The sequence below is a fragment of the Ipomoea triloba genome, chromosome 13 (genome assembly GCF_003576645.1).
Source record: "Ipomoea triloba cultivar NCNSP0323 chromosome 13, ASM357664v1".
Classification (NCBI taxonomy): domain Eukaryota; kingdom Viridiplantae; phylum Streptophyta; class Magnoliopsida; order Solanales; family Convolvulaceae; genus Ipomoea; species Ipomoea triloba.
Window position 1 is genome coordinate 1,232,764 of NC_044928.1, and position 14,605 is coordinate 1,247,368.

The 14,605-nt window shown below is 34.8% G+C and overlaps 3 protein-coding genes across 3 annotated transcripts; 2 read left to right on the plus strand and 1 right to left on the minus strand.

The window, feature by feature from the left end:
- The first annotated feature begins 906 nt into the window (after positions 1–906).
- Positions 907–3,840, plus strand: LOC116002299 (receptor-like protein 50). The gene has a single exon (XM_031242402.1). It carries the CDS (start codon positions 907–909, stop codon positions 3,838–3,840), a length of 2,934 nt encoding a protein of 977 aa, XP_031098262.1.
- Positions 3,841–6,410: 2,570 nt separating this feature from the next.
- On the plus strand, positions 6,411–7,799 carry LOC116003041 (protein S-acyltransferase 24-like). The gene is made up of 2 exons (XM_031243226.1): positions 6,411–6,632; positions 7,249–7,799. Exons 1-2 carry the CDS (start codon positions 6,555–6,557, stop codon positions 7,417–7,419), a joined length of 249 nt encoding a protein of 82 aa, XP_031099086.1. The 5' UTR covers positions 6,411–6,554; the 3' UTR covers positions 7,420–7,799.
- A 1,455-nt stretch (positions 7,800–9,254) lies between these two features.
- LOC116002300 (receptor-like protein 9DC3) lies at positions 9,255–12,113 on the minus strand. Its single transcript, XM_031242403.1, has one exon. It carries the CDS (start codon positions 12,111–12,113, stop codon positions 9,255–9,257), a length of 2,859 nt encoding a protein of 952 aa, XP_031098263.1.
- Between the last annotated feature and the right edge of the window lie 2,492 nt (positions 12,114–14,605).

The following is a 14,605-nucleotide window of genomic DNA, read 5'->3' on the forward strand; positions in this document are numbered from 1 at the left end:
CTCTCTCTCTCTCTCTCTCTCTCTCTCTCTCTCTCTCTATATATATATATATATATATATATATATATATATATATATCACTAAAATATTATTCAAAATTCTTGATAACAATAATTGAAACAATAAGGGTTTGATTGGTTCGAACATGAGAATTGAAATAGGAATGTGAATCAAATACTTGATAATTGGAATGAGTTTTGATGAAAGAATTTTGCATATTTGGTAGTAGGGTGAAATTGAAATGATTACCAATATTAATGTTTTGTTATGTATGACTGGAATAAAGGTTTTAAAAATATAAAAAATAAAAAATCAAGACAATTGATTTTAACAGTGACGATGAAATGATTAGGAAATGCACTGAGGAAGTTGATGAAGTGATGAGAGATGAGTGAGGACTGAGGAGGCAATAAAATGATTGAGCCATAAAGCTAGAATGATACTTGATTTAAATTAGGTAACGGATTTTGTAATTATAGGAGTAATCAAATCATATATTTGTGTTTTAAAAAGTTGTCAAACCAAACATTGTTTATAACTTTCATTCTCATTCCTCGTGTCTAACCCCACGAACCAAACACACCATAAATATCTCAATACTATATAAATTTTCAACATTGTTTGATTGCTCGGTTGACTTGGCAAGTCAGTATAAATGCCACATAGATTTTCGTTTTGATTGCTCGGTTGACTTGGCAAGTCAGTATAAATGCCACATAGATTTTCGTTCAATCCTTTAAAGAGGGTGGCCTGCCTAGCTTGTTGGAATATCTGTGCAGTGCATTTATGTTTCACACGGTTTAGACAATCATATCAATCGACCCATGCTTTCTATTTTCTAATATATATACTTCTGCATGCATGAATCAGGTAATTATACAAATTTCAGCAAATTCTACAGCTCAAATGAAGATTCTGAGGTTTACCTGGATTTCCATGGTTCTGCTTTTCTCAGATATATTGAGAATAATTGCTATGCATGGCCATGGATTGGGTGAGTGTGTTCCTGATCAAAAGGCTGTACTTCTCCAGATACGGAACCAACTTTCTTACAACTCTTCATTATCCTTCAAACTGGTGCTGTGGGATAAAAGAGTTGATTGCTGCCAGTGGCCTGGTGTGAGTTGCAACCATGCTGGATATATTATTGGTGTTGACCTCAGCTATGAGCCAATCACCGGTGGAGCCAATGCAATTTTCTTGCTCAAACTCCTGCCATCCCTTTCTGTTATTAGGCTTGATTGGGTCAACTTTTCTGCTCCATTTCCAGACATCTTCGCGGGTTTCACTAATCTGACTGTTTTGAGCCTAAGCAATTGCAACTTCACTGGGACAGTTCCTCAGAAAGTATTCCAGGTACCAACTCTTCAAACCATTGACTTAACATTCAATAAAATGCTTGAGGGTTCTTTGCCAGACTTTCCAGAAAATGGATCTCTTCAGAGTCTACAGCTTGGTATCACAAAGTTTTCTGGTAGATTACCTGAGTCCATTGGAAACCTCAGACTGCTGTCCCATATTGACCTTACAGGTTGCAGTTTAAGTGGGGCAATCCCTGCTTCTATTACAAAGCTTACCAATCTTGTTGAGCTGAGATTGGGTGGGAATCACTTCAGTGGTTGGATTCCACCATTTAAGTTGTTTAAGAACCTGACTGAAATAGGTCTTTCTAATAACGATTTTACAGGTGAAATTCCCTCTTCTCACTGGGATGGCCTTAACAATCTTGAAAGTTTGTACTTGGATGGGAATTCATTCTCAGGGCCCATCCCACCCTCATTGTTTTTCCTGCCATCCCTTACAACCTTATGTCTGTTCAAAAACAAATTTTCTGGTCATATAAACGAATTGCAAAATGTGACTTCTCAACTGATAGATCTTGATTTGAGTGACAACAATTTGGAAGGGACAGTGCCTTTGTTCTTCTTTCAGCTCCCGAATCTTACATCTCTCTATCTTTCATCAAACAAATTTTCTGGTCAAATAATTGATTTGCAAAATGTGACCTCTCAACTTAGGGATCTTGATTTGAGTAAGAACAACTTGGAGGGGCCAATACCTTCATTCTTCTTTCAACTTCAAAATCTTACAACACTCTTTCTTTCATCAAACAAATTTAATGGTACTGTACATCTAACCAGATTCAAAAACCCTGAGAATATTTGGTTTCTTGACATTTCCCATAATAGCTTGGCAGTTGAGACAAACATAAGAGCAGCAGAACTTTCCCTCCTCCCGGAATTTCGAATCTTGTATTTAGCTTCGTGCAATCTACACAAATTTCCGGATTTTCTGAAAAACCAATCTAAACTCCAGATGTTAGATCTCTCCAGCAATGCTATAAGTGGAGAAATTCCTGAATGGATATCTGAAATGGGTACTAGGAATCTCCTTTTTCTCAATCTTTCTCACAATCTCCTTCACAATATGCAAAAGCCAAAGGAGTATGGTTCTCTTTATTACCTTGATCTAAATTCTAATATGTTTAGTGGGCAGATTCCACAACCACCGAGTCTGGCTGTGTACTTAGACCTCTCCAACAACAGTTTCTCCTCCCTGCCTCTTGACATTGGTGATCAACTCCCAAATGTCAGTTTCTTTTCCATTGCAAACAATAGAGTTAGTGGAACCATCCCACTTTCATGGTGCCATGCAAACCAACTTGAAGTGCTTGATTTGTCCAACAATGCCTTGCATGGCACAATCCCACCATGTTTGGTTCAAAAAAACAGCAAACTGGCTGTTATGAATCTCAAAGGAAACCATTTAAGTGGTGAGATACCACAGGATTTTCTCCACACTTGTTCTTTAGAGACATTGGATGTCAGTCAAAATCTGTTAGAAGGTCAGCTTCCTCCGTCCTTGGTGAATTGCACAGAGCTTAAGGTTTTAAATCTTGGAAACAATAGAGTAAGTGATACATTTCCTTGCTGGCTTGATCAATTGTCGAATCTGCACATACTTGTGTTGCGTTCGAATCGTTTTCATGGAAGCATTTCTTGCCCTAAGCTTGGGGTAAACAACAGTTGGCCAAGCTTACAAGTCATTGACCTATCCTCCAATAATTTCAGTGGAAATCTACCAGCTGATCTATTCTTGGAACTAAAAGCTATCCTAGTTGATAGGAATGCAGGAAATTCAAAGGTTGGTTACTTGCACTTCACATCTCAAGAAGATATTGACATTTATTATCAAGACTCAGTCTCACTTTCTCTGAAAGGACAAGGTTACACTATAGAGAAAATTCTGTCAATCTTCACCTCTATTGATTTTTCAAGTAACCAATTTGAAGGGGGTATACCAGAGAGTGTTGGTGAGCTTAAACTGTTATATCTCCTTAACATCTCCCACAACGCACTGACAGGCAATATTCCTCCATCTCTTGAAAACTTGAAATCTTTGGAAGCACTGGACCTGTCATTCAACAGCCTAACAGGAAATATTCCAGAGCAGCTAGAGAGCTTAACCTTCCTGTCCTCCTTAAACTTATCATACAACCATCTGGTTGGAAGGATTCCACAAGGCAAACAATTTAATACCTTCGATTCAAGCTCGTTCGTGGGAAACAAACAGCTATGTGGGTTCCCACTTAATATATCTTGCAATGGTATTAAAGAACCGACATCTCCATTACCAGAGCCAGAAGAGAAAGAGTCAGCTTATTACCATGGTGATATCTACGCAAGCGTTGCATTAGGATTTGTTGTGGGTCTAGGAGGAATATTTATGCCACTTGTGTTGTCCAACAAATGGAGATTATATTATAACAAGAAGATTGATGGAGTACTGTTGAAGGTTTTCTTTCAGAGAGATAAGGGGAGAAAAGAGAACTCTCGTTAACAATCAATCAACGAGTCCAATGCAAGGCTTATATTCTTGTTGTTATCTGCCTGGCTTCGTCCATGTTACTTTGTTTTTATGTATTAAGTGTGATTGTTCAACTTGGTGTGTAATCATGGATTCATGGATGTCTAGTGTGGTGCCTTTTTTCCTTTTTCTTTTTAATTTCCTTGATGTCCTGTTTTTGCTTGTATTTGGTTGTATTGGGTCAAATGTCATCATTGTAGTATTTTGGATTGATTTGTGTAAGAGCATCCCATTAGTAAATTAAGGGTTCACTAATTGGAATGGTTGGTTTTTGAGCAACGACACCCCAGCAGTGCACTGGTTTTTTGTTTTAAAAAAAATTGAGTTGCATCTCACTGCCTAACCCGCTGGGGTGGGGCCACTGAAATGAAAAGCCATTGGCAACCGCCAAATTTCCGGTTGTTGCCAACCATATTTTAGACCGTTGCCATGGCCAATTTAAAAAAATTTTAATAATTATTATTATTTTAATTTCTTATAAATACCATGTCTTCTACAATTTTTAAATACTTTTCATCCTACTCACAATTTATTCCTATGCACTTTAATTTTTTAAACCACTTTGTAGTTTAATTTTTTTTTTTGAAAACTTGTAGTTTAATTTTTAAGTAACTGATTTTAACTTTTAAACAATTAGTAGTTTAATTTTAATTTTATAATTATCATTTTAATTAAATGCAGATATGTTTATTTTAATTAATTTTTATTGTAATTATAAATTTATAATTCAAATAAATAAAGAAATAATTAAATATAGGATAGTAAAATGGTTGGTCTGGTTATTTAAATAATCGATGTTATATGTTTATTTTTTTTAAAAAAAATTGATCATTTAATGTTGGTTTCATTGTGAACCAACATTATATGCTCATTAAAAAAAATTAAAGATATTATGTCAGTTCCTAGCAGGAACCAACGTTACAATGTTGTATCATACAACCAACACTGTATGTTTATTTATTTTTAAAAAGTAGAATTGTTCTTCTCCCAAAAAAAATAGAGTTGTATACATATAATGTCGGTTCTATAGGGAACCGACATTATATAGTTATGTGAAGTTTGTATATACTGGTCAGTAGTATAAAACTCTAAACACTTAGAAAATTTTATAGTTAATTTGTAAGATATATTTAATATAAATATATCTATAGTAATTGAGAGGAATTAAAGAGAAGGATTATGGATGGAAATGAATTTATTTCTATTTGCTTCTGTACGTACACTCACACACAGACCACACTTTTTTTTTAACAAAGAAAGGTTTTGCTTTGCATTATTTCTTCACTCCATTCATTCACATCAATTCCTACGGCAATACATATATATATATGCATACAAAGATGACAAAAGCTACTCATTATTTAGTCACACATCACTCATCCACTACTCCATGTTTTGTGCTATATCTACCCCACTCCCCTAAATTACTCCACTACACTAATCCATGTTTTATGGATTTATTCATTCCACACACATAATGACACACATGATATAATTAAGCACTAAAGCCTCTGCCGAAATCCATTCCATCTTGCTCCACTTGGTTTATATAATAATAATAATATTATTATTATTATTACAACATAATTCCACCAGAGCTCATTTGTCTTTTGTGGCGATTTCAAATTTAGTCTCAGACTATTGTTTTTGCAATTTAACATTTCAAACTTTTATTTTTTGGACACTTTTGGTCCTTCCGATGATTTTTCTGTGAGACCCTATTTTTAGTAAGGGTATTTTTGTCTCTTTATAAATAATCAAGAATATAGCATATAGATGGATAATACAACTCTAAATCAAGTCCAAAAACTAACTACTTAGTAATCACACATATTAAGTTTCAAATCCAAGATTACAAGCTTCCAAAATATTCCGTATTAAAGAACAAAAATCTAAACTTAATCTAACCCTAAAATATGAAAGAAAATGGTAAAAAATGGCTAAAGTTCAACCATGTGTTAGAATCAAGTAAAAATGGTTCAAAACATGTTTAAATAGAAGACAGAGTGCTCAGAATGGCCCTTGAAACGGTCGTGCATAAGCTTGCGCGTGCCTAGGCAACATGTAGAAAAAACTCGAAGAAATAGATCAACAAGGCATAGTCGTGTATCAGAGATAAAACTCCTTCAATTCCTTAATGTTTTTGACCTTGTTAGTTTCCGGATTAGGCTTAATAATAGATATTCATAAAAGTTGTAACCCTTTGAGTTATTGGCTTTCAAGTGACACTATTCGCCGTAAGGTCACCAGAAACCTAATTGACCTGCAATCACAAGTCACCAACAGGTCAGTGAATTTAATTGCTCTAAAATAAAATGTTTATGATTTAATTGCAACTTTCAAATGTTCAAGGGCCTAATTGACTCCTTAGCAAAAGTTTGAGGGTGTATTTGACCCTTTTCCCTTTAAAAAATTATAAACCAAATGTTAACTATGAATTTGATTCAGATGCCTACTGTAATTGTAAAATCACGAACCAAACTCACCCTTAAATACAAAGATGAAAATATTAACCGTTAGCCCTTATCAATTCCCACGCTTAAACATTTGCCTGGCAATCGCGGTGGTGGAGGAGGCCAGGAGAGTTTGAGGAACGATGTCTATACGTCGGCGTATGGAGACATGGAGAAGCCGCAGATCAGAGATTGGTAGAGAGCGAGGGTTGCTCAGATCAATCTCCGAGCCCGATGGCGTTAATTGGCTACTATGCTCTCCACTGGGCGGCTCTCAACAACCGCACTGCGCCGGCTCAATACATCATTGAGGTATTTTATACACTTAATTTTATAGTTTGCAACAATTCGATCATATTAGCATCTTCGTTCTTCAATTCGTTCCCTCAACCTGCATTATTGTTTTTCCTGGCTTCTTCTCTTCTGGAAGCGTTTGAGCTGTAAATTAAATTTCTTTTGTTTAATTCATTTAACTAAAGAAAATTGTCAGAATCTGAATTATGTGCATCTTTGTTAAATTTCTACTTTATTTGTAAAGTTTTTAATAAAATGCATCAGGAATTACAGGCAGGAACTAGTTGAAATTGGACATTATTTGCTCATGCACCAATGTGGAGGCTGTGATATTCGTGTTGTTTAGAAATATAAGTTCAGTGTATCCAATTCAACCTTGAGAGTTGAGATGAGGGTTATATGCTGCAAGGTATTTTTTTGGCTTAGTTGGTGATGGAAACAGCTCATGTGATCTATCAGAGTAGTGTCTTGTTTTAATCTTTTTCTTTTCTTGAATTTCTTTGCCATATTGGTACTGTTTTTAAATTTATCTAGTTAGGTTTCAGCCTAAACATGCTGCTCTTTGGCTAATATTTTTATTTTTGTATGGTGATATCATTTTTACAATAATGTAATATGATGATATCATTGGCAGCATGGTGGAGATGTTACTGCTGCAGATCATACAGGACAAACAGCATTACACTGGACTGCAGTTCGAGGTGCAATCCCAGTTGCAAAGATTTTACTCCAAGCAGGTGCTCGTAAAAATGCTATTGATATGTATGGTTATCAGGTGTGTATTTTGGACACTTTTATTGTTTAATTATCCAGGTTCTCTTTACCAACTCAATTATTCCAAACCTTTCTTGGGGCTTCTCCAATGCTTAAAAAAATGGGGAGAAAGAAGGGGAGAAAGGGGGGGAAGATTGGCTTTCTCCAGAGAGACTGTTCCCTCCAGAGAAAGCCTGACACAGGCGTGTGGTGCGGGGCCAACACACGACTTTGTTGTCCATATATAATTACTTCCAACAACATGCATTAATTTCCAAATCTTGTGATGACTAATCTTGTTTATGCTTTTCAAGTTTGGTGATGACTATTGACTAACAATGTTCATGCTTTCCAAGTCTTGTGGCAACTAATCTTGTTCCCTTGCATAGCATAAGTGATTAAGAAATTAAACTTAATTATAGCTAACAGAAATTCACTGCACAGATAATTCATGTCTGCCGATGATATTCCAATCAGGCTGCCCTACTCTTTAAGGATTGAAAGCAAAGCTAACTGACATTAATCACATTATACAGACAAACCAATCCAAACTACTAAACTCAATTAAACCAAACACAGAAAAGACAAGACATCAAAAGAGACATCAGGCCCAACATCCACGCCTAAAGCCTAGTACAAAATTCCTGACAGAGTCTTTTTGCCACTCTGCCAATCACATTCCAATATAGAAGACTAGGCACCCCATTTTTTACTTCCAACACATGTTTTCTAAGTCTTGTGATGACTATTCTTCCTCCAAAAGGTTGAATCCTCAACACATGTTTTTTACTTCCAACACATGTTTTCTAAGTCTTGTGATGACTATTCTTCCTTCCAAGTCTTGTTCCATTGCATACTCTTGATGCTTGGTCTATGCTTTTTAATAGCATAAGCGGTCAAGAAACTATGTACATTTTGCCTAGAGTTCATTATACATATTTTTTGAATTTTCTATTCGGATTGATTTAAATTGTATAAATGAAATATTATATATATAATTTTATATTTTAAAATATTTTTAAAATCTAAGATGGATCATAAATTCTTATTGTGTTTTCCATCTTTAGAAAACTCAATAAGAATAAGGATCACACTTGTGTGAGACTGTCTCACGGATCATGATCTGTGAGACGAGTCTGGTCAGGTTAATATGAAAATGTAATGTTTATACTAAAAAATGTAATACTAATTAGGAATAAATTGTCTGTTACTTTTAAGGGAACGTAATACTTTTGAAAACAAATATAAATATATAATACTATTACATTTTGATATAAAAGTATTACATTTTCCCTTATAAGTAATGTTAACAAGTGTTTGTTACTTATAAGGAAAAATGTAATACTTTTAAATCAAAATGTAAAAGTATTATACTTTCCCATATAAGTAATAAATATTTTATTCCTAATTAGCATTACTTTTACTAGTAGAAGTATTACATTTGATCTTGACCCAACCTGTTTCACAGTCAAAAATCCGTGAGACGTTCTCACACAAGTTTTTACCTAAGAATAATCATATCCACATGCGGTCATTTTATCTTTAAAGTCCTCAACTTTTATCTTTCATGGTTTTTTTTTTTTTTTAAATAAATCTTTTGTGGTTGATGATATGAACTATACTTCCTAAGTCTTTTGTGAAACTCTGATCTAAGTAAACTCATTATACACGCAAATCAAGCCAAAGCACTACAATCATTAAATTTGACCAAATAAAACCAAACACAATAAAAACAGGACATCAAAGAAAAAGAAAAGAAAAAAAGCACCAAACTAGACACCTAGCTTACAGACAACTCAGTTGATAAATCACACTCAATACATAAATGCAAAGTTACCTGGGTGAAGTCACCTGGATGACAAGAAGAATATAAGCCCTGCTCTTTTGTTAACCATGCTTCTTTCTTCTCCCCGAATCTCTCTGAAAGAACACCTTTAAAAGAACTTCATCAATCTTCTTGTTATAATATAAACTCCATTTGTGGGACACCAAAAGTGGCACAAATATTCCTCCTACACCCACAACAAATCCTAATGCAACACTGACATAGATATCGCCATCATAAGCTGACTCTTGCTCTTCCAATTTTGGTGGTGGAGATGTTGGTTTTATAATGCCGCTGCAGGATACATTAAGTTGGAATCCACATAGCCCCTTGTTTCCCATGAATGAGCTTGCATCGAAGGTATTAAACTGTTTGCCTTGTGGGATCCTTCCAACCAGATGGTTGTATGATAAGTTTAAGAAGGATAGGAAGTTCAAGCTCTCTAGCTGCTCTGGGATATTTCCTGCTAGGTTGTTGAATGAGAGATCAAGTGCTTCCAAAGCTTTCAAGTTTTCAAGAGATGGAGGAATATTGCTTGTCAGGGCATTGTGGGAGATGTTAAGGAGATAAAGTTGTGTAAGCTCTCCAATAATCTCTGGTATGCCCCCTTGAAATTGGTTACATGAAAAATCAATAGAGGTGAAGAGAGTCAGAATTTTTTCCAGACTATATTCATTTCCTTTTACATCAAGTGAGACTGAGTACTGATAGTACTTCCTCCAACTAGATGTGAAATAGAAATAGTCAGGCTTTGATTGTGTTGCATTACTTTCAACTGCAATTGCTTTTAGTTCCAAGAATAAATCAGCTGGTATGATTCCACTAAATTTATTGTTGGATATGTCAATGACTTGTAAGCTTGGCCAGCTGTTGTTTACCCCGAGCCTTGGACAAGAAATGTTTCCATGGAAATGATTAGAATGTAATACAAGTACGTGCAGACTCAACAATTTATTGAGCCAACAAGGAAAGGCATCATTCATCCTATTGCTTCCAAGATTTAAGACCTTAAGCTTTGTGCAGTTCACCAAGGATGTAGGAATCTTGTCATGCAAGTGATTCTGACTCAGATCCAATGTCTCTAAAGAGCAATTGTCTGGAAACATTTGCGGTATCTCGCCACTTAGATGGTTTCCTTTAAGATTTAACACACTGAGAATGCTGTTATTTTGAACCAGACATGGTTGGACTGTGCCGTACAAAGTGTTGTTGGACAAGTCAAGCACTTGAAGAGAGGTTGCATGGCACCATGAAGGGGAGATCCTTCCGCTGACTCTATTGTTTGCAATGGAAAAAAAAATGACATTTGGGAGTTGATCACCAATGTCAAGAGGCATGGAGGACAAATTGTTGCTGGAGAGGTCTAAAAGGACTAGACTAGACTGGTTTTTTAGAAAAGTGGGAAATTTCTGCAGATTGCAGGAGGCTAACATCAGATCTGAAAATTGAGGGAGGAAGGCTAGTTCTTCTGCTCCTATGTTTATATCAACTACCAAGCTATTATGGGAAAAGTCAAGAGATTCAAGATTCCTAGGGTTTCTAAATTTGGTTAGATATACAGTGCCATTAAATTTGTTTGATGAAAGATGGAGTGATATAAGATTCTGAAATTGAAAGAAGAACGAAGGTATTGTCCCTTCCAAGTTGTTGTTGCTCAAATCAAGGTATTGCAGCTGAGAAGTGACAGCATTCTGCAAATCTATTATTTGACCAGAAAATTTGTTTGATGAAAGATAGAGTGATGTAAGACGTTGAAGTTCAAAGAAGAACGAAGGTATTGTCCCTTCCAAGTTGTTGCTGCTCAAATCAAAAAAATCTAGAGGAGAAGTCACATTTTGCAAATCAATTATTTGACCAGAAAGTTTGTTTGATGAAAGATCAAGAGAGGTAAGATTGTGGAGTTGAAAGAAGAATGAGGGTATTGGCCCTTCCAAGTTGTTGTCACCCAAATCAAGAACTTTCAGTGGAGAGGTCACATTTTGGAAATCAAGTATTTGACCAGAAAATTTGTTTTCAGACAGAGATAAGATTCGTAGTGATGGTAGGAAAAATAATGATGCTGGAATGGGCCCTGAAAATGAATTTTTATCCAAGTAGAGATTTTCAAGATTGTCAAGGCCATCCCAGTGAGAAGAGGGAACTTCCCCTGTAAAATCATTATGAGATAAATCTAAGCAAGTTAGGTTCTTAAATAACCTAAATGATGGAATCCAACTACTGAAGTGATTCACATCTACACTCAGCACAACAAGCTTGGTAAGTTTCGCAATAGAAGCAGGGATTGCTCCACTAAAATCACAATGTGAAAGGTCAATAAAAGACAGTAGTTTGAGGTTTCCAATGGACTCAGGTAATTTCCCAGAAAACTTTGTATAACCAAGGTCTAGACTCTGAAGACATCCATTTTCTGGAAAATGTGGCAAAGAACCCCCAAGCATTTTATTGAAACTTAAGTCAATGATTTGCAGAGTTGGTACCTGGAATACTTTCTGAGGGACTGTTCCACTGAAGTTGCAACCCATTAGGCTTAAAACAGTCAGATTCCTGAAATCTTGAAAGAAGTCTGGAAATGGAGCAGAGAAATTGACTCGATCAAACCTAATAACAGAAAGGAATGTCAGTTTGAGCATGAGAGACATGTCGAATCCACCGATGATTGGCTCAAACATGAGGTCAAGACCACTGATATATCCAGCATCATTGCAGCTCACACCAGGCCACTCACAGCAGTCAACTCTTTCCTCCCACAGCGCCAGCTTGTGGGAGAATGAAGAGTCATAAGAAAGTTGACTTCGTATTTGGAGAAGTACAGACTTTTGATCCGAAAGACATTTCTGACCCAATGCATGCGTAACATTTATTCTGAATAAATTTGAGGAAAGAACAAGTATGGAAATCCAGATAAACATCACAATCCTCATTTTAATGTATGTTTAATTTGCTGAAGCATATCAGGAACCATGGGTTAATGAAGCAATTTATACTACTTTTTTAGAATGTTTAAGACGTTTCTTTCTGCATTCTTTTCATAAAGTATGTTGACTAACAAAAGGCACAACCCCACTTTCATACATTTATCATTTGTTCTTGCAGCTAAGTGTTTCAGAATTGAAAAGAAAGCCACATTAAATGTGTTATTGGATATTTATAAACGTTTTCTAAAGTTGCATGATCATGATGTGAAGTTGATGAGCTGAGTATGATGAAATAATTTCATTTAAGTTTGAATTTAGTTGGAGTTTGAGTTACTGAATTAAAAGTGTTATCAGGATATAGTTAGATGGATTGGGTAAATTATAGCATGGACCAAGTCCACATTGCATTATGTATCAAAACACTTCCTACTATACGTTTATTAGATATACTTTCTTATAAGTTTTTTATTACCATGAATGAGCAACCCATGTTTCAAATACTATACAAGAAGTTGAACACATCACTTGAGCGGCTACGAAATGATTTAACAAGGGAAGAGCAAAATATCTCAGGATTTTCTTGGATTTATACTTGAATACAAGTCCTAAAAATAGTCAATAATGGTGATATTAAATCTATCCTCACACTTGGAGATCATTGGTTGTTACAGGAAGTTTTAAATTCAGAGATTTCAAAAACTTTTAGTGCCCTAAGCAGTACTGGTTTATGGCAAAACCTTTACAACATGTTTGGTTCACATAATGAATTTTAAGAGAATATAAATACTATGACAAAAATTAAAAATATATAAAAAGTAAGTTTAGAAAAATACTTGTTGAAAGAGCTTGAACCTGAAAGTGATGTGTACTGCTGATTGAGAGTCTTGTGATACAGAAAAAAAAAAAAATCTAAACAGATTTTAGGTTTTAATGAAGGTAAAGTATTAAATACTCCGTAAGAAAATTAGCTTATTCCTAAAAACTTGGGAATTGTTAATACCAAGAGAGGTCAAGTATTAGCTATTCCCCTTGCAATGGGAATACCTCATTTCTAATAACAATAAAAATCATTACTAAACACAGAAATATGCCTATTCTCAAAAATGCTATCTCATTTCAGGCCTATTAAGCTTCTTAAGATCTTCAGGAACATCATATGTAAAACCAAGCCAACCAATCACAAAAGAATTTATCTTCTAAATTTATGAATCATAACAAAGAAGATTATTTTTTCACAATAAATCACCAGACAACCAATTTTCTTGATCGATAGGAAATAAAAATTTTTACCATCTTAAAATAATAATTTACTTCATAATACTAAACTATTATTTAAACTTCGAGTAGTTACGTCTTAAACATTAAATATCCATTTCTAGATAAATCTGCAACAATTCTCTTGCATTTATATAGCAAAATGTACTTAACATTAAAATCAACCATTTATTATATAAATCTCCAACAAAATTTGAGAGGGCAGTAACTTGATATACATCATGATTGAAACTCAATCCATCAACTTAATGCAAAAGGGTTTCAAGTTAGAACATGCATCAAGTTGGGACGGGTTGACACCACCTAGATGAAAGGTTCTTGTGTTGAATCTGTTTAAACTACGAAATTCAATTATTACACATTTTTGTTACATTTCTTTTATGTAGTTTGAAAGCTACATATTACGCAAAAGCATGGTTGCAGTAGGCGCTAGGCGCTAGTCGGACGGTGGACTAGCGCCTAGCGCCTAAGCGGTCTAGGCGGCGCCTAGCCGGTACCTAGGCGGTCACCTATAGAAACAAAAAATTAATTCATGTGTGTGAGTGTATGTCATATATATATATATATATATATATATATATATATATATATATATATCTTACTTCTCTTACTTATATAAATAAATAAATTTTAATATATATAAATGTAATAATAAAATTAACAAGGCCGACTCGCTCGAGTTAACTCGGCTAACTCTGCCGAGTTGGGCGAGTTAACTCAGCCAAATTCGGCTTAGTCGGCCTAGGGAGCAATTCGCCTCAGTCCAAGAGCGCCTAGCGCCTAGGCGGGAATTTTTGCAACAGTAAGCAAAAGTAATATTTTTTTTGAATACTACTAACTCTATTACAATGCAGTATCTGTTCATAACTACTTTCTCAACCTATTAAAGCACAAAAGTAATATTTATTTAGTAACATTTCAATTCCTATGCCGTGTTTTTTTAGCAGAAGACTAGGAACAACATTTTTTTAAGCCGAAGATTGCGCATCCGTTTGTTAGTTTTTTTGAAAGTTAATACGGTCTAAAGTTTATGAATAATTGCAACAAAAGAAGTATATCTTTTCTAAAGTTCATTGACATCCACCCCTTATTGTATAATCAATCCACATTATCTAGGTGACCCGCCAAGTTATAATTATTCCATATTTTCATGTAGACTAATTATTTTATATTAAACTTTTAACAAAATAAAAAGAGTAGAAAATAAAATGTAATTTTACTTT